The sequence below is a fragment of the Saprolegnia parasitica genome (assembly GCF_000151545.1).
Source record: "Saprolegnia parasitica CBS 223.65 unplaced genomic scaffold supercont2.58, whole genome shotgun sequence".
NCBI lineage: Eukaryota > Oomycota > Saprolegniomycetes > Saprolegniales > Saprolegniaceae > Saprolegnia > Saprolegnia parasitica.
In genome coordinates, this window is record NW_012156452.1 from 76,682 (window position 1) to 101,852 (window position 25,171).

At 58.5% G+C, this 25,171-nt stretch overlaps 12 protein-coding genes across 12 annotated transcripts; 8 read left to right on the forward strand and 4 right to left on the reverse strand.

Annotated features, from left to right (window-relative positions):
* Window positions 1-135: 135 nt before the first annotated feature.
* SPRG_10850 (hypothetical protein) lies at window positions 136-1,050 on the reverse strand (the record flags this gene model as incomplete). Its single annotated transcript, XM_012349809.1, has 2 exons — window positions 754-1,050; window positions 136-696 (listed from the first exon to the last, which is right to left on the reverse strand). The coding sequence occupies exons 1-2, from the start codon at window positions 1,024-1,026 to the stop codon at window positions 136-138; spliced, it is 834 nt and encodes a 277-aa protein (XP_012205199.1). The 5' UTR covers window positions 1,027-1,050.
* A 507-nt stretch (window positions 1,051-1,557) lies between these two features.
* SPRG_10851 (hypothetical protein) lies at window positions 1,558-2,610 on the reverse strand (the record flags this gene model as incomplete). Its single annotated transcript, XM_012349810.1, has 1 exon — window positions 1,558-2,610. The coding sequence occupies one exon, from the start codon at window positions 2,608-2,610 to the stop codon at window positions 1,558-1,560; it is 1,053 nt and encodes a 350-aa protein (XP_012205200.1).
* Window positions 2,611-3,178: 568 nt separating this feature from the next.
* Window positions 3,179-4,375, reverse strand: SPRG_10852 (hypothetical protein). The gene is made up of 3 exons (XM_012349811.1): window positions 4,054-4,375; window positions 3,500-4,011; window positions 3,179-3,435 (listed from the first exon to the last, which is right to left on the reverse strand). The coding sequence occupies exons 1-3, from the start codon at window positions 4,348-4,350 to the stop codon at window positions 3,180-3,182; spliced, it is 1,065 nt and encodes a 354-aa protein (XP_012205201.1). The 5' UTR covers window positions 4,351-4,375; the 3' UTR covers window position 3,179.
* A 1,074-nt stretch (window positions 4,376-5,449) lies between these two features.
* Window positions 5,450-6,652, forward strand: SPRG_10853 (hypothetical protein; the record flags this gene model as incomplete). Its single annotated transcript, XM_012349812.1, has 3 exons — window positions 5,450-5,770; window positions 5,817-6,340; window positions 6,391-6,652. 3 exons carry the CDS (start codon window positions 5,450-5,452, stop codon window positions 6,650-6,652), a joined length of 1,107 nt encoding a protein of 368 aa, XP_012205202.1.
* A 519-nt stretch (window positions 6,653-7,171) lies between these two features.
* On the forward strand, window positions 7,172-9,900 carry SPRG_10854 (hypothetical protein; the record flags this gene model as incomplete). Its single annotated transcript, XM_012349813.1, has 2 exons — window positions 7,172-9,542; window positions 9,608-9,900. 2 exons carry the CDS (start codon window positions 7,172-7,174, stop codon window positions 9,898-9,900), a joined length of 2,664 nt encoding a protein of 887 aa, XP_012205203.1.
* Window positions 9,901-11,431: 1,531 nt separating this feature from the next.
* Window positions 11,432-12,348, forward strand: SPRG_10855 (hypothetical protein; the record flags this gene model as incomplete). The annotated part of the gene is made up of 3 exons (XM_012349814.1): window positions 11,432-11,731; window positions 11,787-12,277; window positions 12,336-12,348. 3 exons carry the CDS (start codon window positions 11,432-11,434, stop codon window positions 12,346-12,348), a joined length of 804 nt encoding a protein of 267 aa, XP_012205204.1.
* Window positions 12,349-13,670: 1,322 nt separating this feature from the next.
* On the forward strand, window positions 13,671-14,936 carry SPRG_10856 (hypothetical protein; the record flags this gene model as incomplete). The annotated part of the gene is made up of 3 exons (XM_012349815.1): window positions 13,671-14,027; window positions 14,076-14,617; window positions 14,657-14,936. The coding sequence occupies 3 exons, from the start codon at window positions 13,671-13,673 to the stop codon at window positions 14,934-14,936; spliced, it is 1,179 nt and encodes a 392-aa protein (XP_012205205.1).
* A 764-nt stretch (window positions 14,937-15,700) lies between these two features.
* SPRG_10857 (hypothetical protein) lies at window positions 15,701-16,953 on the forward strand (the record flags this gene model as incomplete). Its single annotated transcript, XM_012349816.1, has 3 exons — window positions 15,701-16,012; window positions 16,054-16,565; window positions 16,619-16,953. 3 exons carry the CDS (start codon window positions 15,701-15,703, stop codon window positions 16,881-16,883), a joined length of 1,089 nt encoding a protein of 362 aa, XP_012205206.1. The 3' UTR covers window positions 16,884-16,953.
* Window positions 16,954-17,964: 1,011 nt separating this feature from the next.
* SPRG_10858 (hypothetical protein) lies at window positions 17,965-19,213 on the forward strand. The gene is made up of 3 exons (XM_012349817.1): window positions 17,965-18,307; window positions 18,359-18,876; window positions 18,929-19,213. Exons 1-3 carry the CDS (start codon window positions 17,978-17,980, stop codon window positions 19,197-19,199), a joined length of 1,119 nt encoding a protein of 372 aa, XP_012205207.1. The 5' UTR covers window positions 17,965-17,977; the 3' UTR covers window positions 19,200-19,213.
* A 1,681-nt stretch (window positions 19,214-20,894) lies between these two features.
* Window positions 20,895-22,352, forward strand: SPRG_10859 (hypothetical protein). Its single transcript, XM_012349818.1, has 3 exons — window positions 20,895-21,340; window positions 21,386-21,903; window positions 21,967-22,352. The coding sequence occupies exons 1-3, from the start codon at window positions 20,933-20,935 to the stop codon at window positions 22,262-22,264; spliced, it is 1,224 nt and encodes a 407-aa protein (XP_012205208.1). The 5' UTR covers window positions 20,895-20,932; the 3' UTR covers window positions 22,265-22,352.
* Window positions 22,353-22,822: 470 nt separating this feature from the next.
* On the forward strand, window positions 22,823-23,365 carry SPRG_10860 (peptide-methionine (S)-S-oxide reductase; the record flags this gene model as incomplete). Its single annotated transcript, XM_012349819.1, has 1 exon — window positions 22,823-23,365. The coding sequence occupies one exon, from the start codon at window positions 22,823-22,825 to the stop codon at window positions 23,345-23,347; it is 525 nt and encodes a 174-aa protein (XP_012205209.1). The 3' UTR covers window positions 23,348-23,365.
* Window positions 23,366-23,500: 135 nt separating this feature from the next.
* On the reverse strand, window positions 23,501-24,729 carry SPRG_10861 (hypothetical protein). Its single transcript, XM_012349820.1, has 3 exons — window positions 24,417-24,729; window positions 23,851-24,362; window positions 23,501-23,800 (listed from the first exon to the last, which is right to left on the reverse strand). Exons 1-3 carry the CDS (start codon window positions 24,672-24,674, stop codon window positions 23,509-23,511), a joined length of 1,062 nt encoding a protein of 353 aa, XP_012205210.1. The 5' UTR covers window positions 24,675-24,729; the 3' UTR covers window positions 23,501-23,508.
* Between the last annotated feature and the right edge of the window lie 442 nt (window positions 24,730-25,171).

Consider the following 25,171-nt stretch of genomic DNA (forward strand, 5'->3'; position numbering starts at 1 on the left):
CGGCAAATGGCAACAGGCCGCGAGCGCCTGCAGCGAGACGTAGCCCTCGGCCGTGCACGGGTGGTGCATTGTGTAGTACGTTCGGCAGCGCGTGCCCGTCGGCGTCGCTTCCAGAAGCACCCTAGTACCACCCTATCAATGCACATGCTTGTCCGGTAGAACCGACCATTGCGTCGACTCGACGGCCCACGCTGTCGCCGAGACAGGCAACGCGTCATCGTGGAGGATCGAGCGCGCGACAACAATGCAGTGGCCCTCGTCGCTCTTGTCGAACCGACCAAAGAGGTAGTTCATCTTGAGCTCTTGGTCGGTGCTGCCGGCCTCTTCTTGCTGGTACCGCATCCAGTCCCGGGCGCGCAACGGCAGCGCCACGCGCGACGGCTGCCGCTGCCGGAGCGGCCGGTACACGTCGTTGAAGGTTTCTTCAGCATACCAAAGGCTCTCGGTGGCATCGATGAGCGACGCGCGAACGAAGAACTCGTGGGCCACGTGGGTCGTAAAGACTCCGTCGTCGCTCACGCGCACGTCGACATCGAGGTAGACGCCGCCGCCTCGGGACGGGAACGGCCGCTGCTGCATGGCGCGGTCCGTGTTGAATCGCAGCTGGTGGAGAATCCACGCGAAGGCCGTCTCGCGCGCTGCGGCGTCGCCCGCTGGGAGGTGCGAGTGACGCCAGGTGTCGCGAAAGTTGAGGCTCTACCATGACATTTGACAACGATTGCAAGCTCGAGCTTCGAGCGTCGAGCGTACTACCTTGGGCGGGCGCAGCATGAGCACGAGTGACTGCAGGTAGGTCGTGAGCGCTTCGACGTGGCGGAGCTCCTTCTTGAGGCGGCGGTTCTCAGCGACGCCCAGCAGCATGTCGTCCTGGAGAGCCCCGGCGACGTCCGACCATGGCAGCGGCGCGATGCGGGCACGGCCCAGACGTATCCGCGTCGACTCAAGCGCATGGATGTGGGCGCGCAGAGCGAGGACGACCTGGGACCGGCGCGGCTTGACGCGCTTGGTCGGTGCTCGGGCCGACATGTTTGCCTGCCCTGGTACGCGAAGAGCTGGTTGTGCGACATGTGGTAGTGCCCAATTTGGGGGTCCCACCCCGGCCCATGGGCCCCTTTGTCCATCAACCCACTTTGCCGGCTATAAAATCAAAATTTGGCTCAGCGCGACGTCAACGAGCAGCACAACTCGGTGTTGGTGCGCTCTAGGGAGAGGTGCTTCGAGGACATCAACAACGTTATTAGCAGTAGATAAAGAACCATGCAGCACTCTAAAAAGTGCAGCTGCCGGTCTTTATACAGCACAAGGGCAACGCTCTTTTTCGATCAAAGGGAGCATACCTCGCTCCAGAAGGTGTCGACTAGGAGATACTCGTCGTCGGCGACCAGGTCAGACACATCAGTAAGCGGTAGGTTTTATTCAATACCAAGAAGGACTGCAGCCGCAGTTGCAGCGTCAACTGCGTGCACCGCTGTACTCGTCGCTGTTGCTGTCCAGGATGGCGTCAGGGACATACCGAGTCACGGCAGGCGATACAAATGCAAACCAACGTAGTGGCTTTTACGGGGGACTCGCACTTGGTGCGGCGGAACACGCAATCGAGTTGATGAGGTGCGTCATAAAGAACGCGCGCTGCGTCGAATGGAGGCGCCGCAGTCGGTCTGTGATTTGCGCCTTGATCGTGTCCGCGTTCGGATTCAATGGGATGCAGGAGCAAGTCGCATAGTCGGCCAGCGACACGTACCCACTCGCAGTGCTCGGGTGGTCGACCGTGTAGTAGGTGCGGACGCGCGTCGTGTTCTCGTCAAGGCGCTCGGCGACGACCCACTGCTTCGTGTCGACGTTCCACGTGCTCGCAGATTGGCTCGGGTACACGTCGTCGTGCAGCACCGTGCGCAGCACCATGGTCGTGCGCTTGTCGCCGTCGTGGAAGCGGCCCATGAGGACATTGTCGCTGATCCTTTGGTCCGTGCTGCCGAGCTCTTCGCGTATGTAGAGCACGTCGGCGTCCGCGGCCAAGTACTTGCACGCGCCCTTGTTGTGAAAGTCGCTGCTGGCGGCAAATGCTTGCGTGAACGTCTGCTCGGCGGCCCAGTAGCCGCGCGCGACATCGGGTAGCGGGTACGGCAGGATCATTTGGGTGGCGACGCCGACGCTGAAGAGGTCGTCGTCGTCGCAGTGCACCGCTACGTCGATGAACGGCGCGGGATCGTTGATCGGGTAGACGGCGCTGGCCATCGCGGCCGGCGTGTGGTAGTAGACCTGGTGCAAGACCCAGTCGTAGGCGGCTTGACGGAACGCCTCGTCGCCCGCGAGCAGGTGCGAGTGGCGCCAGTTCTCGCGCGCGCCGATCGTCCGCGCTGGTTGCCACAACTGGACCCACTGCTGGAGCAGCGGCAGGAGCCGCTTGTTGCGCGCGATGGCCTGCTTGAGCGATCGGTTGTCGCGGACCTTGTCCAGCATGTCGTCCTTGAGCGCTTGTGCGACGTCTTCCCACGGAAGCTGTGTCGATGCAAGCGTGCGCTGCTGGCGTAGGAGCTGCTCGAGGGCATATGCGTCGTGGCGCAGCTTGGTGACGAGCTCCGACGTCTTGGGCCGCTTCCGGGGCGGCATGTTGCCAAAGTGCAAACCGGGTGGCGTAATCCGGATGCATTCGATTTCAGAGGTTTTCTACAGGCTGACGCTACCAGCCCACTCTCAACGACCACTCTGGCCCCCGTTCGCGCCTGCGCTTGTATGATAGACAATGCACAGAGCGATCGGCTATGCAAAGACCACAAGATGGCGGTGGACGTATGGAGCTCGTGTCGTGAGTGCTGTCGCTGCGCCGTGCCTGCGAGCTGCCAACTCGAATGCGGTTGCAGCGTAGTAGAACGCACCTCGAGGAGACTGGAAACATCGTCCAAATGTGGTACGTATGCCAAGGCGCACGGCTGACCCGATCCAGACCGATCGCGCGGGAAAAAACATCGAACGCATGCGGAGAGCCGCGCTCTGTCCGGTGCGGACGATCTTTTAGGACGTTAGTCGCCGCGAAGCGAATCACTTGGCTGCGTGGAGGCTACACTAGTTGACGAAAGAAGTGCGCGAGGCTTGTCCAAAATCAACTTGGCATCCACATAATAAGGGCGCACAGAGAGGCTTGTCCAAACTCAACGTGGCATCCACATACGATAAAGTTTTTACGAGGTTCGGCTAGCTCGGCGGCGCGCGAGGACGTGGTGCAAATGGGCCTCGAACCGGCGGCGCTGGTCGCGCTGCTGGCGCTTAAATTTGTCTTGTAGCTGGCGCGCTGCGTCGTCGTCCGAGGTAGAGTGGACTTTAACGCACTGGGCAAACGTCTGGATGGGCACAAACCCGACGCGTGTGCACGGGTGCAGTAGCCGGTAGTAGGTCCGCAACCGCGTCCAATGGGCGTTCACACGTTCGGCGACGACCCTAGCCACACACATACCAATATTAGTCGACTCGGCGATCAAGCGCATAAGCGAAGAGAGCGCACCACTGTCTTGTGTCGACGGTCCACGCGTCGTCAGTGACAGGAAACGCCGCGTCGTGCAGGACCGAGCGCATGACAATCACGACCTTGTCGTCTTCGTAAAACCGCCCGTAGAGCGTCCGATCCACTATGGTTTGGTCCGCGGGGCCCATGTCTTCTTGCGCGTACGCGAGGTCGGGCGTCGTCGCGAGCGCCTCAAAGTGCGTGTCGACGCCGTGGTCCACCTGCACAAACGTCTTGTCAGCGAGCCAGAAGCCGTGCGAGACTTCCTCGAGCGAGTACGGAAGCATGAGCTGCGTCATGCCATGGATCTCAAGCACATACGAGGGCGTCACGACCACGTCGATCTCGACCGCGGACGTGTACGCGTTTGGAAAGGCAAACCGATGCATCTCGCGCGCCGTGCTGGCGTAGACTTGGTGCATGATCCATTGGCAGCCAATGCGCCGAGCGCTCTCGTCGCCAGCAAATAGCGTCGCGTCTCGCCATGACTCGGCGAACGCACACGGCGGCGTCTATATAATAGCGATGAGGCGGCATGCGACAGGATGCACTACGTGAAGCTGCCGGCTGTCGACCCACGCTGCCAGCGCCTTGCAGATGCGGTCGTTGGCTCGAAGCTGCTGGCGCAGTGCAATGGTTTCGTTGCGCTGGTCAGCGACAGCGGCGGCGAGCGCAGTCGCGACCTCGACCCATGGCAACAAGGACCGGCGGCCATGGTGGGCTGCAACGCGCTGCTCGAGGTCCAGAACGAACCGCCGAAGCGCGCGGATCTCGCGCACGCGCTTGCACTTGATATGGCTCTCGTCGCCCGGTCGAGGCGCAAGGTACGGCCGAAGGCGCGGGCGGTCCATCGCTGTGTGAGGTTTTGTGTTTTTAGACGCGACGCCATTTTGGGACAATAGAGGGTATATAGATCCCTCTTTTTGTCACGGGAAGGCGCCCACGAGGCAACTGGTTGAACTTGGTGGCGCAGGTCGTAATGCTAGGTCTTCACTTGGACGGACAACAACACGTCAATAGCCTTACCAAGGACGCTCGGTAATAGTGTTTGCGTAGTTTGATAGCTAAGGTGCGTGTTCATCTCGCACGAGTACAAGGAATGGACACGATCGTCCGTGTCCAGCACCACCGACGCGACACTCGTTGGATGGTCGCGCATTACCTGGCTGCCCGCGAATCCACGGCAACGTATTTGACTCAACATTCGTGCGCCGCGTTCTGTGGTTGATTGCTAGCGGTTCGGAGGTTGACGCAAGCACGACGCTCAAACAACGCTGTGCACCTATGAAGCGCCGCCTGAGCAATCTGAGAACTTTACAGCTCCACTAATCCCAGCACTAATAATCCTACGACTCGATAGTGTACAATAGAAGGATCCAGCTCAACGGTGCTGCAGTACAAACACTTGGTATGCGAGGACACGACGCGCGAGAAAAAGAAAAAAAGGTGGGCGCCCCCAAAACCCGTCCCGTCAAAGGATCCGAGCTTTCTTTCGTTGCAGCAGCATGTGCGGTTTCACGCATCGATCGCTATTGATAATACTGTAGTGCCACAGCGTGCGATGCGCTCGTCAACTAATCGCTGGTTCTATGAGCCTGCGCTAAATGGAGCCGCGACTGTAACTCACTCGCTACAGCCATCGTGGTCGAGCCGCAGCCGGCACCACACGTGTGTCCTTTCTACACATCGCGTAGTACCTATATACTTTCTATCGCGTTGTTCATCGACTCTGTTCTGCACCAATTGCATGACCATACCTACTTGAACGGCAAACCGTGGGCGCCAAGGTGGCTAACCGAGCGCGCAACCGTTTCGCGGTTGCACCAAGATCGTCCGACGATGTCGTTTCCAAACGAGCCAATCACACGCGCGTCTGGTCCCGCCACCTGGTTTCAAAGGCATGGGTCGCTGGCTCTCAGTCTCCAAATCTCATTCAAATCCCACGCAACTATGCTCTCGACGATCTCGCGGCTACACGCAGCGCAGGCGTGGCGCGAAGGCTACACGGACGAGACGATCGCCCGCGTCAAGTCCAAGCGCGTCCATGAGCTGCACGAACTCAAGCGCTACATCCATGAGCTCGAGACCACCGTCGCGCGCATCAAGCGGCAAAAGACCTCGGTGCTATCCTGGGAAGACGTCTCCAAGGCGCTCGTCGACGACACGCTCGACCATGTTCAGTGCAACATGCGTCTCCGAAGCGAGTGCGACTACAACCGGCGCGTGTGCCAGTTTTTAAAGGACTGGGTCGACACCATGGTGCCTCCGCGAGTACGTTTCTTCCGCATACACAAGTCCTTACCCAACCTGTCTGTAGCTCACGCCGGGGCTAACGGAAGATACGTGGCGCCATGCGACCATCTTTGCTGGCGACGTCGCGACGCGTCAAGTCGGCTACACGTGGTTAACGCGCCAGGTGTACGCCAACACGGACCGAGCGTTGGCTCGGCTAACGTTCCCCGAGGACGCACAGGATGCCCTTTCCGTCCACGTCGACCACCGCGAAGACGACAATACGGTCCATATCGAAATCCAGGAGCAGACGATCTGGCCCTTTGCGTATACCGACGTTGTGGCAGCGTGTGCGATCGCGACCAAGACCTTTGTCCAGACGGTGCAAGCGCGAAGGGACTGCGTCGAGGCGTTAACGCCTGTCGACGACGACATTACGTACGTCCAAGAAGAGATGGGCCGCCCGGACCGCCAAAGCATATTCGGCAACGTCCTCTATGGCACGTTCCTATCCGGCACACGGCGCGCTGTCATGGTCAAACGCTCGATCGTCAAGGACGAAGCCCATCCGATTGCGAGCTCGGTTTGGACGCTCGACTCCAAGGGCTGGTACAGCGTGGCAGTTTGCAAAAAGAACGTGATGCATCCGAGTGATGTAGGCTCGTCGTTGACCCGCTGCCCGATGGACGCACGCGCGTGCGCATGCTCGATGTCGTGGGCCACCCGTGCTCGGCCCGCGGGTTCGTGCCGATTCTAGACCTGGCGGCCATGCTGCAATTGAAGCCGCGCAACGTTGACGACGCCGTGCGACTCATGCGCCAACACTTTGCCGTGAGCCAGGCCCACCAAGCGAAGCAGTTCAAGGACCTCGTCCAGACGCTGCTCCTGGAGCGGCTGCGCCAAAGACCAGATTTGGTCTAGCATATTTATAAAAGAGTCGTTGGGATGAACACGATGATGGAACGATCCTCGTGGATTCCTAGGCTGCGGACACCGATAGGTGCGTTGAATATTCGCGTCCTGTCGACACAATAGGCAGTCGAACGATTTGAAATCTCGGCCCTGGTTCGACTCGGACTTTGGATTGCACTACTGCCGCGCACGTGCGTTAGCGACTCGTTCGTAACAAGCTTGCTATGTCTGACGACCTCACGCATGACACTCAGCCCCCTTCGATTTGGTTGACACAGTAGTGGCTCATCCAGTTCGCAGCGGCGCCAGTACGCGCAATACTTTCACCCCACGAGCGTCCTAGCGACTGTACACTCGCCAAGTGCTTCGTTTCTGGGACGAGGGACCTCCTGCTTCCAATCTGGATCGTCCAAAAACAAAACTTTATCTCAAGTGCAATGTGACAGTGCTGGTTCCAACGGCGTTTTCTCGATGGCTCTGGACAACGCAGCGCCAACTGTGGCACGAAGTAAGAAGCCATCGATCGTCATGATGAGCGCTAAGATCCACCCAGAGCTCTCTGCGTACGAAGCAGCCGTGGAGATGCTGCACCAATCGGCAAACTACGTCTACCAGAGTGCGCTCGCGTGGCACTTGCAGCCGCAGCTCGCCATCGACGGCGTCGACGGTGCTCTCTCGTGGCCGACGACGCACTATCAAAGCCAGCAACTTGCAGCGCGCTACGCCCACCACTGCATCCTTCCAGCGACTTGCGTTCGCATCGCCAACAAGGCCGCCTGGACATCGCTTCTCCAAACGAGCTTGTTGCCCGCTGTTCAAAAGACGCTAGGTGTCACCAGCATCCGAGTCGGGGCCGTCTACTCTCATCTTTGCATCGATGCGCACGGCTCGTCGGCGAGCCTCACACCGCGACCAAACATTGCTTACGCCTTTGGGACGCTCCTCATCACGCTGCCGGCATCGGAAAAAGGCGGCACGATGACAGTTGCCCGCGGCAGTCACTCGACAACGCAGTGTCCATCGCCATTGACGGCACAAGTCTTGGCGACGTTCTCGGATGCAACCATCATGTCGGCGCCTATCACGTCACGTCGTCGCGTTGTGCTTGTCTACGCACTGGTGGCTGTCGATGGCGACGTCGTTAAAGTGCCGCCGACCCGCACCGCCGCCCTCGCCGCGTTGACGGCGATCGCCGAGCGTCCGCCGCTTCGACTGCAGCGCATTGGCGTTCGCTTCAAGACGTGCAATCGGTGTCGCATCGCTTCATTTTCGGACCTTGGGCCACAGGACGCTACTTTGGTCGACGCTCTTTTGGCGACGGGCCGCTTTGACGTGGCGCTCGTCCAGCTCAAGGCACCCGCTCTTCACTATGGCGAGAAACGCAGCTACATTATCACCAAGGCCATGCTACACCCCGCGTCCTCGATGCCCTCCGACATCGCCGTCACAGGCCATTCGGTCGACGCAGTTGTGGGTGCCCAATGGCATGGAGTCATTTGCTGCGCTTTCGTGTTTTGGCCCTCGTCGTTTCGCACGAGCTTTGTGGGCCTCGACCTCGCGCTGCGTCTCGCACACGGCGCGATCGCCACGACGGAAGGCACTGGTCGCCTTGGGCTGAGCGTCCGCGATCTTGTTCGCGGAACCGTAGCCACCTTTGCAAGGACGACACCACCGTCACGTGCGAGGAGCGTGGCGCACCTCGTGGTTCAGAGCCGCGACGTGGACCTCGTGGACCGTTATCTGCGTGATGTGATGCCGGTGACCACCACGCTGGGCGACATGGCCACTACCGTTCATACGTGCTTGCACGCATATGGCTGGACGACAATCTATCCCGCGCTCGAAGCCTTTTTGGAGCGCTGGCTGACGGCACGTGAAGCGAGCGGCGTGAGTCATCTCGTCACGAGTCTGGCTGGCATCTTCACCGGCGTCACCGCGCTGTGCCCACCGTTGCGACAGCCCTTTGTGGGCGAGTTTGTCAAAATGTGCTGGCAGCATTTGCTCAAGACGACGGCCCCGCCCATGCAGCATTGGATCCTCGTGGACGCGTACTTGATGGACAAAGTGCCGCACCTCGTGCGTGGCAACTGGCTCGACGTGCGGCTACCGCCCGCGCTCGTTGGTATGGTCGATGGTTTTCTCTATGGACGCTTCTTTGTATCGGCACTCGCACGCAAGCAGGTGTCGGCGTCGAAGCAACTCCAGCAGCTGCCATTTGGGCTCGTCCAGGCCATTGCAAGCCACCCGACGCTGCCCCAGCAACGGTACCTTGACGTGCTGGCGACCTCGATCAACGAACTCGTGCGCACCAGTGTCGACGTCGGGCGGGAGAAACCGCAAGCCGTGTCGTCGAGTGATGTTGGCAACATCATGGATGCCATGCACCGTCTAGGCTGCATCAATGCGGCACTGCTGACGGCGTGTCGAGTGATTAGCAGCCCCGAGCGCGTCGTTGCCGGTCTTTTGCTGTTCCTACAGCTGCCGGCACCACCCTTGCTGCCCTCGGCGCAGTCGGCCATTGCCGACTTTGTCGAGTCGGCGGCCCCGACGTTCCACTATACCGACCACACGCAGCACGACGACGTCCTCTCTAGCCTCGTTGACGTGATCGAGGTGCTCACGCTCACTGCGCCTCGCGAGGTGCTGTCGTTTGTGACGGCCTGGTGTGCAGCGCTGCCCGAAACACTGGACGCGACCCGCTCGAGCCTCTACCCCGTCGTCGCGATGCTCTATAGCCGGTTTCAGGGCAAGGACCTCGACCTTGTCGTGCACCTGGCGGAGCCGTGCTTGGCAGCGTTGCTACAAGGCGGTGCGCTCACCCCGGTGCCCGCATTGAACGACTTTGTCTTGACGGCCATCGACGTGGACGCAGACCACTGCGACGAGTGCGCAGCGTTTGGTGCTTTTTGCTCGATGGCCACTGCATGGAATTTCGGTGCGAGTACGACGACGGCCCCTGCAAAGCCCTCGAAGAGCTCGTGAAGGCCTACCCGCTCCAGCTTTTGCTGGACCAAGTGGACGGAAGCGACGACTCGGCGAGCGACTCTGACGACGAGCGTTCGGCCAATTTTTTCATTTGGAAGCGAGCGCAACCCGGTGGTGCAACGATTGACGACCTTCTCGAGTATCTTCACCGCAGTGCACAGCGGCAAGGAGACATTGCGCGCGTTGCAGTGCTCGACGAGGTGCTCGCACTCCATGCGGCCGCCATGGACGTCGACGCACCTGCGCCAAAGCGCCCACGTCATGAAACGTAGTCGACGCTACGCATCTTTCTCTGTATACACACACGTAACTTTTCTTTTGTTCGTTGAATTGAGGGGTTTGTCTAGCCTTTAGCGACCGAGCTCGCAACTATTGCAACTCCTGAGCTGGCGGACACGCCCAGCATTTGCGCGACGCGAGCGAGAGCAGCTCCCGCGACGCACTAGGTCAGAATGCGAGGTGAAAACTGCTCGATGGCGCTGTACGCATTGGTTGAATCTTCACGCCCCCTCCTCCTACCGCGATGGGAACCGTATGGGTTAGACAAGTCAACGGGCGCACCACGTGGAAGGTATCGTATCTCACTTCAACAACAACAACTGTAGCGTTGCTACAGTTCTGCGACCCTCTTTCCGTTTGGAGTACATGCATCAAGAACATTTGTCATCTTCTCGGCATCTCGATATGGCAAAAAACGAGCGTGGTTCGTGGATGCGTTCTCAGTTTCTGATCTATCATCTCGGTGCTGGGACGTCGTGCGGCACCGATCGATTAGGTGTTGGTGTTTTGTTTTTGGGGACCCACCCCACTGGTTTGTCCGTCCGCCATTGGGGCATACTCCCATAAAGGACAGGCCTTGCCGAACGCTCGCGACGCCGTGTACAGCGCCTAGCGAGGGGGATGGGCCCATCTTCGTATGTCACAAAAGCTAGTTCGATTGGAATCAATTGACGTGTAACTGGTTTCGTAACTGTACTACCTGACGTCACCACGATGCCAGACGTGCTCACCTCACGCGCACTCGTCCGACATCAAACACACTCACGTGATAAGTTATGGCGACCCTTGCGATAGCGTGCTTATGGTACAACTCGATTTTGTCACCACTGATGGCCCACTGCGACTGATTGCCGAAGGGGGAGACATCTGGCAACGGAACGTCACTTGGTGGTACGCTCTGTCCATGATCTTCTTGACTAAGCGGCCATGTGCTCGGTCCCGCACCACATCTGCTCGTGATAACTCGCATGTGAAACTCCTCCAAGAGCTCGTATCTTGGAACTACGCACTGGGCTCGGAGTCATCACACACCCGATTAGACGAGTGTGTGGCCATGGAGCAATCGGTGGCGACGGAGTAATCACACAGCAATATGGTATCGAGGTTGGGACTCTCCACGGGGTTACCACGCGTCACCGGATATGGGCTTCACTACCGGTCCTGGTAGTTATTAGATCAGAGGCGCATCCGTACTATCCCTTCTTGCCGCGTCTTTGCCTTCTTGGGCAGTCCATCACAATGTCGTCCAACGCAAAAATGTCTTGTGGGTCACGAGGAATCGCACGTCGACGCGCGCTGTCCACCGACAGGAGAAGAATTCCGCTTGACACACGAACCGCGACTCGACTCTGATTAGTATCGTCTCGCTGTAATCTGCTTGTGATAGGACACGGCAAGGCTGTGATGGACACCCTGTCAGGCTCGTGGGACATACTAGTACGTGCATATGATGACCGTGCATGATGCGCTCATACCAGGCGTACCAGCCACAAGAGCGTCACGTCACTCACTTTGCAACCAGCCATGGCGGCAACAAGCACACCGCTCTACACGGACGTCGAGGCCATCTTGAGCCGCTTCCGCCGCAAGCGCAGCAAGCAAATCGCATTCTTACGGCGGTACCTCGACGTGCTCCAGAAGCGCGTCACCCACCTTCAATGGTGTCACTCGACACTACTGAGCTGGGAAGACGTCTCGAAAGCACTCGCGGAAGACACGCTGCACAGAGTCCGGGAGAACCGATCGCTGAAGCGCGAGGTCGCGACTTCCGAGGGCCTGCGCACCCTCCTCGCGGCGTGGGTGAGTGCCCACGCATCGCCTCACGTACGTTAAAACTCACTTTGTCGTCTTGCAAAACATCTCACGTCAAAGTGCGTAGACGCGGACCCCGGGGCACGATCCGTGGACCACCGCACGGCTCTTCAACGGTGCCCCGGACGCGCGCAAGGTCGGGCTCGAATGGATCTTGCAGCAGAGCTACCACAGCACATCCAGTGCGCTGGCCCACGTGTCGGCAGCGCTTCACGGAGACGATGACGCGGTCCGCGTCACCATGACGTTTGATGGCGCCGAGATGAGTCTCACGGTCACCGCGCAGTGGGTCGAGCCGTACCCGATTTCGCATGTCGCCGATGCCGCGTGGAGTGCGAGTCGGTCGTTTTTAGCGACGTGCTGTTCACAGCAATCCGACTGCTCGAGCTTGCGCGCCGCTGTGAGCAGCTACGTCGAGTACTTTCACGAAGACGTTGGCCCCCCGAGCCAGAAGATCGTTTCTAATGCACTCTACGGCCGATACGACGCGCCCCACCGCACCGTGCTCGTCATGCGCTCGGTTCTCTCGGACGAGGCCCACCCTGTGCCCCCGGATACGTGGTGCGCCGACTCGCGTCAATGGTTTGAAGTTTCGCTTGTCGTTGGGGCTTACAAGACACTCTGGATAGGATTATTCTGGATCATATCAACGCGAATGCGACGCGGGTACGGGTCTACGACTACAGCGGGCACCCGATCTACCCCAACGGCCAACGCGTGCCACTCACCGTACTCGCGAAACTCAAACAGTTTGGGACCGACTCGGACGACGCGGCTTGTGCTTTTTTGGCCGACCACTTTGATCAGCACCAACGCAAGGAACAAGCGAGTTTCCGGCGCCACCTTGCGACGTGGTTGGAGCAACGTGGACACACCCGTCCCACTTTGTTAGACTCGCGCGAAGCCGAACGCACGGTCAAGACAGAAGAAAATAACAACTCAGCTCCACGAAAACACATACACCATGGTGACGCATTGTGGCGTATTAAATCTGAGAGTTTTGCACAATATTGTCTATTATCCAGTGGCACGTAGGATTGGATAGCTATCAGCAAGCAGCCGTCGTGGCTGGACAGAGACAGAGCGCGGACACGAGGCCGGACACGAGGCCAGCCGCAATGTTGGTTGTACAAATATACCTCGACACGGCAAGGCCACTCTCTCGACCTAGCCTGCGAGAGAGAAGAAGGGACACCACGCGTGCGATTGCGCAATGGTATGCAAAACGAACGCCATGCAACGGCTTGCATAACGAGAAGGAGTAGCTTGTACCCAGCGCCACCAGACCCTCTTCTTTCGCAAGCGGGGGGCGCGACCGACCGCATGATACCTTCACTGGAGTTGCATTGAAGTAGCTTTATTTGCCTTCTTGGAATAAACACGGGTGCAACGGCGTGGGCTTAAAGCGCATGCTACCTCATCATCAAGAATTTTTGCTTTGCGTTGCAAAGCCCAGCAGCCCACATGACCAAAGTGGACCAGGGCTCTTCCTCATTCGCATGGGCCAGAAAACGATTCTTTATACAGCCCGCGATTATGCACCCAGTGCGTCTGATAAGGAGGGCGCTTGGCACAAAGCTTGCCCCCCCCGCCCCCCAAGAGTGCCTGGCACAAGCCACCCGGAAGCGACGGATGCAGTTTGAAACAAGTCTGAGTCTCCGCGCCTGGGATATCAGACAGCATAGGGCAGTGCAGCGACGTGGTCTTCTTCTGGACTGTCGCTTGCACCACGACTGCGGGCAAAGTCGGCCGGCAATGGACTCGTATTGCACGAAAGGCGCCGCCCACGACCGACTCCCACGGTGGACCACATGTCCCGAGCGTCAACCTACAGACACTGTTGGACGATGATTCTTACTCACGGGATAGAATCAGACAAGGTGCGCTTAGTAGCAACGTACTAGCATCGGCGAGGTGTTAGTCCCCATCTTCTCTCTCACAACGACAAACAATGCAGCTCGCGTCCTCGCCGCGGAAGCGCAAGGCGGCGGCCGCGATGCCGTTTGACACGACGTCGCTCAAGTGCAGTGACAGCTTCCTGCAGTGGAGCAGTCTCCAAACCATCAAGTCCAAGCGTGTGAAGGAGCTCGCGTACCTCAAGAAGCGGATTTACGAGCTCGAGCGGGACCTCGTGCGTGCCCAGCGCTGCCACTCGACCGTGCTGCCGTGGGAAGAAGTCGCCAAGGCGCTCGCAGACGACACCCTGGACAAGGTCCGTGAGAACCGAACGCTTAAGTCGACCGTCGAGTACAACCGTCACAAATACGCCTTCTTGCGCGAATGGGTCCACGGCATGACGCCACCCAAGGTACAAAATACCGCGACATTGCCGTTTCGTAATACAGCGCTCTCGTAGCGCCACGTCATTTCGACGTTTCACGAGTCGTGGCGGCACTCGCATATCTTTGACGGTGACGCGTCGATGCGGAAAGCGGGCTACGAGTGGCTCACGACACACGTCTACCACAACACGAGTCGCGAGATGGCGCGCGCGGCACCTTTTCCCGAGACGAATGACGACTTTGTGCATGCGGATGTCACGTGCAACGACAACGTCATGCACGTCGCGGTCACGTCGCAGCTCATCGTGCCGTACCCGCTCGAGGCAACGGCGACAGCGCTTTGGGTCGCTGACCGCACGCTGCTCGGGTTTGTCTCGGAGGGCACCGTCGAGGAGCGCGCACCGATCGCAGACAATATCGTCTACCATCGCGAAGAGATGGGTCCGGCGTCTGGTCATATTCGCGTCGCAGGCAACATGCTCTATGGCAAGTTTACCGCATCACCCAACCGCGTCGTACTCGTCAAGCGCTCGATTCTAAAGGACGACGCGCACCCGCTCGACTCGGACGTCTGGACGTGCGACGTCAAGCAATGGTTCGCCAACTCGATTGCGGTGTACGATTGCGATAAACTGATATGTTGATATTTTGATAGGATCGTGGCCGACCGAGTGGACGACAACACGACGCGGTGTCGCATGTACGACGTCACGGGTCATCCGTGCACGGAGCGCGGGTACGTGCCGATCCGCGAGCTCGCCAAGTGCTTTCGCTTGCAGGCGCGGGACGACGCCGAGGCCGCGGCCCTTCTCCGGCTACGCACGATCGACAGCCAGCAGCACGAGCGTGTCCGGTTCGCCGAGCTCGTGCACATGCTTCTCGAGCAACAGACGCTGACGGACGCCATGGCAGCGCTCGACGATGCGAGTTTCTAGTGCGCGTTTTGGTAATCGTTCTTGTTCCTACTACTATCGTGTGCACAGTCGGAAGGCAGCCAGGGCCGGTCGTGGCGCCACGTTCGCAGCCACCACATGCCTGGCCGACTCATATTTCGGCGGTCACGGCACCGCACCACCCATGTCGTGCGGTACCAAACCTCGCACGAGCAGCAACAATTGGCAGAAAGGATGCAAGAGACAAACTTACAGCGTCCACTCAAATCGAGCGAAAGCGTGTGATTGCATGCGGGTACAAATCCTTTTCCCGGATGGAACGAGGTGTTGTTGGTTCTGGCCCGTTTGCGGTGCCGAGGCGGTGAGCCAAAGAGGTTCCGACCCTTGAAATAGGATCTTGGGTGTTGTTGAAATATGAGTTTTGAAATCTGTGTTTGCTGGCCCGCCTACTCTCGCTTTTCTGGCTACCGATGGCCTCGCAGCACGTCCGAATCGGTGGGCCAAGCCATCGAACGCGGACAAATATCGCATTCCCCAGTGACTCACAGAGACGACCAAGATACATTTCCATCCTCGCAGGTGTGACGTACTCTAGTGCAGTTCAAAATGTATTCTCATAGCGTGTCGTACGCTGCACGTATACGTAGTACCGCCCATGCTACGGTCCATCCACTGTCGCCGGCGGAGTGATCCGTGGGCTTCAACCCGCCATCTGGGTCCAGTGACACCTGCTTCGAAGCTAGAGGCGAAGTTGCGCTATCCCGAACCCAGAGACACCGTCTCGTACCAGTTTTCAAAAGTGCAAAATGGTCATGATGCGGACCGACGACGATTGCTTGGTGACCAAACCCGACGCTGCTGTCGTACACCAGTTCAAGTCCAAGCGGCTGCGCGAGATCGAGTACCTCAAGAAGCACATCTACGATCTCCAGGCGCGCGTGAGCAAGACGAAGCGCGTCCGTGTCACGCTATTGCCGTGGGAAGAGGTCGCAAAGGCCCTCGCCGACGACACACTCGACAAGGTGCGCGAGAACCGGACGCTCAAGCGCGAGCTGACGCACAACAAGCGGCTTGCGCGGGTGCTCCAGGACTGGATCCTTTCGCAGTCGCCGCAGACGGTACCTCGTTCATGGTCGTCGTCGTCTCTCATGAGCATTAGCGGCAGCCCAACATCCACCTCGAGTCCTGGCGCCACTCGCACATCTTCCAGGGCGACGAAGCGACGCGCAAGGTCGGGTACGAGTGGCTTGTCGCGCAGCTGTACCACAACACGGAGCGCGCGCTCATGCCATTGGCGTTCCCGCAAGGCAACGAGTACTTTCTCGAGACCGACATTTCGTTCGACGGGCCCATCATCAGCCTCACGCAGCAGATGCAAGTGATCTTGCCATATGCGCTCGACGACGTCTCCCGCGCCGTGTGGATTGCGGCCCAAACGTTCATCCACTACATCCAGCGCAAGCCCGACCCGCTGGCCAAGCTTTTGCAAGTCAACTGCGACGTCGAGTACGTCCAGGAAGACATGGGCCCGACCGCCAAGCGCATTGACAGCAAGCTCCTCTACGGTCGGTTCCACGAGCCCAACCGGACGGCGATTGTGACGCGCGCCGTGCGCACCGATGACGCGTACCCGATCGACCCGTCGACGTGGACCACCGACATGAAGCAATGGTCTTGATCACACATGGGCGATGGTGATCTGACAGTTGGAATTATGGGACTAGGTTCGTCTTGGACAAAATCGACGACGTCACAACGCGCTGCCGGTTCTACGACTACCTCGGGCACCCGTCGACGGCGTCGGGATATGTGCCGATCCAGGACGTGGTCCGCATGTACCGGTACGAGCCGGTCAATGATGCCGACGCGATCGCCTATTGCCGCAACCGGTTTCCCCACCACCAACGCCGCGAACGCGCCATGTTTGCCAACCACCTGCAGCGCGTGCTGGACAAGGTCACGACGTCGACGCCGCACGGGTCACCGTAAACCTGTGTCCCTTCGCTCGACGCGCGTGCTCTAATTTAAAAAACGAATGCCAACCCTCTGACAATACCGAGTCCTACCGGTGACGTACGTACTGTGCGAGTGGTTGATACGCCTACCACACCCTTTTTCATTTGAAAGACGCATGGTCGTCGTGGTTGAACGAGAGTCGTCATCGTGTTAGCGTCCGAGGGTATGTACATAACCTTGGCCTTGTCTCTGCGCCTCGGGAACGAGAAAGCGCGCGGCTACTTGGTGTCCGTCGCGCGCGGCTGCCAAGGCGGGAGTGCGTGCGAGATTCGAGGCTGTCTGTAGACATAGGAGCGAGAAAAAGGCTGATCGGAGTCTACAACCCGCTCGCTTAAGGCTACCCACGAGTAGCCACGGCGGTGAGCGACGTTGCTGGTTCCATATTTGGTCGTTTGCCCGCTTTCGTGGCTTCAAGTCCGGCATCGTGTGGCCTTTCTCTGTTGGCAGAAAGGTTGATAGGAAATAGCGTCCGTCTGCTTGCCTTTTCGGAACTGCAAAGCGATGCGATTCAGCACACTGTGTATTGGAATTGATGCCTAGTATTGTGCTGGCGAGTAATACAATACTACGTCGGACCTGCTATTTTGCGCCTTTCTGAAATTGCCCTTTGCCATCAAAAACGACCTACACCGCGGATTTCTATACCATACAAAGCGCTCAATGTACGGTAGCATACAACCGACAAGGTATTTTGGCGCCTCCTTCCCGCCACCTGGTTCATCATCTGGGTGCGAACTGCCAGCTTTGATTTGTGGTGCAAGGTGCAGTGGCTTGCCGCCTACAGCTTCAATTGCCGTAACCAGTACCCTCCCGGCCACCGTCCGGTGCTTTGGTGCCCGGTCGCTCCGTCGAAGAACACGCCATTGCAGTTTAAACAAGAGTTACGTCCATGAATGCTTGGTGCATGGGCATCGACTGCGCGCGCACCCGCGTTGCAGGGACCCACCTCATGTGGCTTGTTGGGCGCGACATACTATCTAAGCGAATTTTGGCAGCTGGCTACCCCGCACAGAAAGCAGTGCGTTCGCTTGGCGTCGCCTATCTACATATTTCGCCGAGGACGACCCATGGTGTCGGAGATCCGCAAGATCCGCAGCATCACGCGCAACGCGCTCAAGCCGTGTTTTGAGAACCCGCCGCCGATGCCCCACGTCAAGTGCAAGCGACTGCGCGAGCTCCACTTGTTATCACGCCATATTTACGAACTCGAGATCAAGCTGCGGCGCCTCCAAGGCCGGCGCTCGACCTTGCTGCCGTGGAAGGAAGTGAGCTCTGCGCTCGCCGAAGACACGCTCCGCAACGTGCGCGACAACCGCAGTCTCAAGGTCGAGCTCGAGCACCACCGACGGCTCACCACGTTTCTCCGCACATGGGTCGATGGGCTCACGCCGATCCCGGTACGACAACGTCGACCACATTGTGCCCGACGCGTCACACTTGCGTTGTAGCGGTCGCCCCGGTCGTCTTCGGACAGCTGGCAACACTCGCAGCTCATCGCAGGCGATGCCACCGCCCGGCGCACTGCGTACGAGTGGATCGCCCGGCAAGCGTACTGCAGCACGGAAGCCGCGATGGCCCACGTTTGCTTTCCGGGCCACGCTGCAGGTGACATTGCAGTTGACGTCGAATGGGTCGATGGACTCCTGCACGTCAATGTCATGACCCAGCGCGTGCTGCCGTACAGCCTCGCGACTGTCTCCAAGAGTCTCTGGGTCGCCGATAAGACATTTGTGCAGTTTGCCCACGGCCGACCGCTGAGCGAGTACCGGCACGAGCTCCACGTCGTGAGCGACGAACTCGAGTACGTCCAAGAAGAGATGGGTCCCGGGACCCGCCAGATTTTCGACAATGTGCTCTACGCGCGGTTCCATGAGCCGACGCGGACCGTCCTCGTCATGCGGTCGATCCTCAAGGACGAGCTCTTTCCGATTGACGCGGCAACGTGGACCGTCGACACGAAACAATGGTCAGATTGTCGTCATGACAATATAGGATGCTGACAAAAACGATGGGTCTAGGATGGTGGCCGACAAGCTCGACGACGGCCACACGCTGTGCCGCACCTACTACTCCATCAAGCACCCGAGCACCGAGGCGGGCCACGTCCCGTTGCGAGATCTCGCGACGTGTTTCTGCCATGCACCGACAAGCGACGCGGAAGCGGAGAAGATGCTGCGCGACCGCTTCCTCCTCGTCCAGCGTGTTGAGCGCGAAAAGTTTGCCATGCATTTGGACGCGGTGCTTCTCGAGCACGAGACGGCCGGCGTTGCATCCGAAATGGTGGCCTAACAAACGACGATATTGTACTACACTTTAGTACGTTCCTAGTCGTCGATCGTTGTGTGCGGTGGAGACACAGCAAGAGAAAGGCATCCATACTATGGATGAAATACTCTTGAGGCATAGTACTATCTTTGTCGTCACCTGCGACGCCACATTGCATTTCTCTCGAGACAACGAAGGAAAGGGTTGCTGAAGTGGGTCGAGCGACGCATCCAATGTGGCCTCTCGGTGGTGTAGCCGACAACAGATACTTGGACCAATATCCTATTGCAGCAACGATCGGATAGCTCTACTATCGGATAATGCATCGTACTAGCTCGTTTGGATAGTATGTCGGCCGTTGCGAGAGCCAGCGCGGACCATGGATCGTAAGAGCGGTTGAAGACATTTGAGCGAGTATCTTGCCCCCCCTTCGAAATCGCTCACCGAGGCGCGGTGTCGAGTGTCGCGAGCTAAAGTCCCAACGTCGCTGGTTTGGTCGCTCCGAGTACGTAGTGCTGTGAGGATCGTAGAGGTATACTACGCCCTCCGATCAACTTGCCGCGAGCTGGAAAGCGATGTGCCGTATGTGTCGGTGCCAGGCCCTGGACGGGATCAGGTGGACTGGTGCAGGAGCTTGTCCTTGACGCGGCACGGGTGTCATCTATGTACGAGATTGATTCATTTTGGTGGCACGGTAAGCAGGCGTCGTATGTGTTGCATCAACGTCGTCGTAGAGTAAGCTTCTGGCGTTGGGTTGGGTTGTGCGGTCAACAGCGGAAGATCGAGCAGATGGCAGCCCTTTCGAAACCTGCTACTCGACGGACCAAAGAAGGTGATGGCGGCGGTACATGTATTAATACCGCGCACCGCGTGTCCCAGCGCGAGTTCTTCAAGCGTGAAATCGCTGTTCCTGTGGCGTCCAAGGTGTTCCGATGCATCGGATTTCAGGTTCGTGTACGAGAATGCGCTTGCTCCGTCGTCTTGCGATGGAGGGCCTTGGGTTCAGCAGGCATGGACGCGGGCTCGAACGTTTGCTCGAGACAGCCCTACAAGTGCCATTCAGCGCTAGGACAGGCGCACCGAGTGCGTCTTTGTTTCATCCTCCCATCGAGGACTTGAAAAATGTATTGGAATTTTACGCGTTTGTATTTTATTGAAGCGAGGCGATGGGAATGAGTCGACGACGACCAGGAAGAGTAGATGGCAGGCAACAAAATGATTTATCGCTTGCTACTGGCGTGTAGTAATAGGATCCATGGAAGCAACATTCCCCGATCCACCACAAAAGGGCAATCTCAGAAAGGCCAATTGGCCGAGCTGGTCAAGACGATGGCCGTCGTCGTAGCCATGGGATACGGTATATGTATCTCCATCTTATTGCTATCTTAGTTCTCTCGTTGCATCGGTGCTCGCATTCGTGTAGAAGGTGTGATCGTCCGCTTCGACACGAGCCATTGGCTTTGTAGAGTAGCAGGATGCGCACCTGTTGAGCTTCGTGCGGCGCTACGCTGTACACGCCCATTGCCGAGGAAGCCGCTGCACCCACTTGGTCGGATCATAACAAAGCTACTTGCGTATCTAACCCCGTGGTACCCAGTTATACCGACGTTTTACGTCGGGATTTGCATGTTATAATGCCGTGTCCACCACGTGGCGGCACTTTGGCATGTGTCATCAATAAAACCCACTAAACCAGGTGGTGCACTTCTGATGCCGAGAACGGCAGATGCCATTTGTCGGCAGAACCCAACTTGATCATGGTCGCCGAGGTCCCGCTCACACCGCCGACGCTCCTCCTCTCGACGACGACCCACAAGGGCCCATGCGACGAGTCCAGCAATGCATCAGTCCGGGCTGCGTCGCCGCTCAAGCCGCGCCGACCGGACCGGCCACTCAAGGTCTCGACGTCCACGACCGTCAAATGCAAACGTGTGCAGGAGCTGCAGTACCTCCATCGGCACATTGAGGAGCTCGAAGAGACACTTCGCCGCTGCCAGCGCCCGTATACGCCCATGATGCTGCCATGGAAAGAGGTGAGCGCCGGCCTCGCCCACGATACGCTCGTGCACATTCGCGACAACCGGTGCCTCAAGAAGGAGGTCGAGAGCAAGAAGAAGATGATCGCGTACCTCAAGGCGTGGATGCAGAGCGTCAACGTCGCCACGGTAGACTATCGACGTGTCTGCATCATGACGATAGCATGTACGTAGCACTCGCCTAGCCCGTTCGTCGAGACATGGCGTCACTCGGAGCTGCTCGCTGGCGACGAAGCCTTCCGCAAGCAAGCGTACTCGTGGATCATGCAGCAGGTGTACCACAACACAGACCGCGCACTCTCGACTTTGCACTTTCCGGACGCCGCGGCTGGCGACTTTATTGACGTCCATGTCGTGCCGGACGAGCACCACCGGCTCGAGATCCACGTCATGAGCCAGCGCCTGCTACCATATGCGCTGCCGATGGCGTCGGAAGGCGCGTGGATCGCCGACAAGACGTTTTATGAGTTTAACCGCGACGGCGACACGTTCCGCGAAGAGCTCGATCTGGTCAACCGCGACCTCGAGTACGTCAAGGAAGACATTGGTCCGGTCCAAAAGATGATCGTTGACAACGCGCTCTACAGCCGGTTCGAAGAAGAGAACCGAACGGTCATGGTGCTGCGCTCGATCCTCAACGACGAAGCTTACCCGCTGGACGCGACGACGTGGACAGTCGACATCAAGCAATGGTATCTCCTCCTCGCGTGCCGCCAGTCGTGTAGCAAAGACTTACTATTTTTGCGCATTATTAGGATGGTGCTGGATGCGATGGACGACGAGACGACGCGGTGTCGAACCTACTACATCATGAAGCACCCGACGACAACCAGCGGCGGCTACGTCTCGGTCGAAGAGTTTGCCGCGTGCTTTGATTTGTACACGCCCGGCGACGACCAAGTCTCGCTTATGCGCAAGCTCGGTGCGCGCTTTGAAGAGAAGCAGCGCATTGAGCGCCAGAAGTTTGCAACACACATGGACGCCGTGCTCCAGCGACTCGAGACGCTCGAGATGCTAGACGCACTCCAAGGCGAAGACGAAAGAAGCCTCTGAGAGCCCATGGACGACTAGTACGAAGGACGGTCGACTATTCTATTGTATCATAAATGCCACGACGCACACTAGTGTGCCCGCGATCGAGATGAACGGTAGAAATCAGTGGGTTGTGGCGGTCGCAACGCAGTGGGACACTATGGCGCGGGCAGCTGGACGAACCACGTTCGATGGCTCGTCGCCCAGAGACGTAAGGCTGGTCGCTGCAGTGTAGTACATGGAGCCTTGCGGGCTCCGTACCAGGCGTAGTACGACGTTGACGCTGCATCCAGCATCATTCGAGCCTTCGATGAATTTATCGCGCTGTGATTGGTCTAATCGTACCTCAAGTGACATTTCATTGGCTACAATCGATGCCGTGGACCAATCTGAAGGCGCGAAGGCAGCTATTTTTCCCGGCAAGATTTGACCCTGCACAAAAGGTAGCATTTTCGCCAATGAACGAGCGGGATATCAAATACTTGAAACATGATTGGCGCAAAATGGCAATCTTGGTGGAAATTCACGCGAAGCGCAACGAAGGTCCGCTGCACCACGCCCGTACAGGTCATCCTGAAAATGACAGCCAAGACAGCCGTCGCGACGTTCGCCGCTGGCTGCTTCTGGGGTGTTCAGCTCCACTTTCAACGCATGCAAGGCGTTCTGGGTACTAGCGTCGGCTACACCAACGGACACGTGCCCCATCCGACGTACGACCAGGTCTGCGCGGGCACGACGGGCCACGCCGAGGCAGTCCGCGTCCAGTTTGACCCGAGCGTCGTGTCGTACGACGAGCTCCTTGACAAGTTCTGGTCGATCCACGACCCAACGACGCTCAACCGACAAAAGTTTGACATTGGCACGCAGTACCGGTCGGGGATCTACTACCACTCGGAAGCCCAGCGTGAAGCTGCCGAAGCCTCCAAGGCTGCCCGTGTGGTTCCATGGAGCCTTCTAGGCGTCTTCTTTGGCAACAAGATTGTCACCGAGATCGAGCCCGCGGGCGAGTTTTACCCTGCCGAAGAGTACCACCAGCGGTACCTTGAAAAAGGCGGGCAGTGCGCGCGCGTCGGCACCACCGACCGCGTCCGATGCTACGGCTAACACACCACCAAGGACGACATCATACCGTGACATCTTGCGAATAATAGAATCGACTATGAGACACTTTTGTATTGACGCACACAAGTTGTGTGCGTCAATACAAAAGCAATCGTCATGTCTCCACAACGCACAGCACGGACACATACTGTAGTAGGATGCTCTCAACCTCTTGTTGATAATTCTTCGGCTCCTACGACCGACGGCGACGGAAGGTTGTGCAGGACGTGGTCGAGGTAGGCTGCAAACTGCAGCCGCTGGTCGTAATGTCGACGGCGAAAACACTCTCGCAGCGAGTGCTGGAACAGACCGTCGTCGTCGTCGTTGCCGTCGCAGCCAAAGAGGCGCCCGACGTCGCACAGCGGCACGTCGTCGCCGGACGATGTCCGCGGATGGCCCATTTGAAAAAAGACGCGGCAGCGCGTCGTCCAAGCGTCGACGGCTTCGGCCACCATCCTAGCACCCCAATCAGCCACTACGAACTTGCCATCGTGCAGTATTACTACCATTGCTTGGTGTCGACGCTCCACACGTCGCCCGTATTCGGGTACGCGGCGTCCGACGTGATGGAGCGCATGACAATGACGGACCGGCCCGGCTCGTCAAAGCGTCCATACAGCGTGTTGTCGCCAATCGTGTCGTCTTCCGGTCCAATGCTGTCGTGGAGGTAGACAATGTTGCGCTCCTGCCCTTGGTCGAGCTGCGTAAAATCCCGCGACAGCGCGTGGGCGACGAACGTCAAGTCGGCGTGCCAGAAGGCCCGCGCTACGTCCGCCAAGGAGCACGGCAAGAGGCTCTGTGTCACAACTTGGATGCTCAGCGGCCCGTCGTCGAGGTTGACGTCGATGGCCACATCGAATGTGCTGTTGACATACGCCAAGCGCTCGGAGACGCGCGCCATGGCGCTGTCGGTGCTGCACCAAAGCTGTTGAAGGACCCACTCGTAGGCCGCTTGGCGAGCGGATGCGTCACCTTGAATGAGGCAGGCATCGCGCCACGAGCTTTGCGGCGAGAGGGGCTACGCATATACCGGCATGGATGCATCGATGGACAAGCCACAAGTCGGTGGTACCTGGGGCGGGGCCATCGTTAGCATCCACTCGTGCAAGAAACGAGCGAGGCGCGCATGGTACGCGCACTCCTTCTTGAGGCTGCGGTTCGTGCGCACCTGCGCGAGCGTGTCATTGGCCATTGCGCCGGCCACGTCCTCCCACGAGAGGATCATGATGTGCGCGCGCTTGATGCGCCGGAGCTCAACCTCGAGCGCGCGCACCTGCTCGCGTAGCCGCTGCAGGTGAACTATACGCCGCACCTTGGGCTTCCGCGCCATACTACCGTCGTCTGACACGCGGCTCTGGAAAGGGCAAACTGAGAGTCTGAGGTGCCACTTCGAAGTGCGATCGCGTGGCCAACCCTGCGCGTTGCATCCTACTCGAAGCTGCACGATCGAAGTTTGGAACGGCCTTATCTCTGGCTCGCCTCGCAACTAATGGCAGCATTCCTGCTACAACTACCAGGTATGACAGAGAGGTTTGATGGTTCGCTGCCGCAGATTGTTCGCGCGGACGTAGCAGCCGCTCTGGCTCGCAACCGAAACCGATACCAAGCGTCAATGTATACATGATGATATATATTTACCGAGAGGGCACCTGTTCTCGGCAGCAGTTGTCGGCCAGTGACAACTGATAGCAGGATCAACCGTCGAGGTCAAACCCACGAATCCTAGTCGGCGAATGAGAGGCCACTTGTCAGGGCCCATTTGACGCGACGTGCGTCACTACGGTGGAGCGGCCACAGGACGCGAGCGTTCATGTAATTCTATAAGCG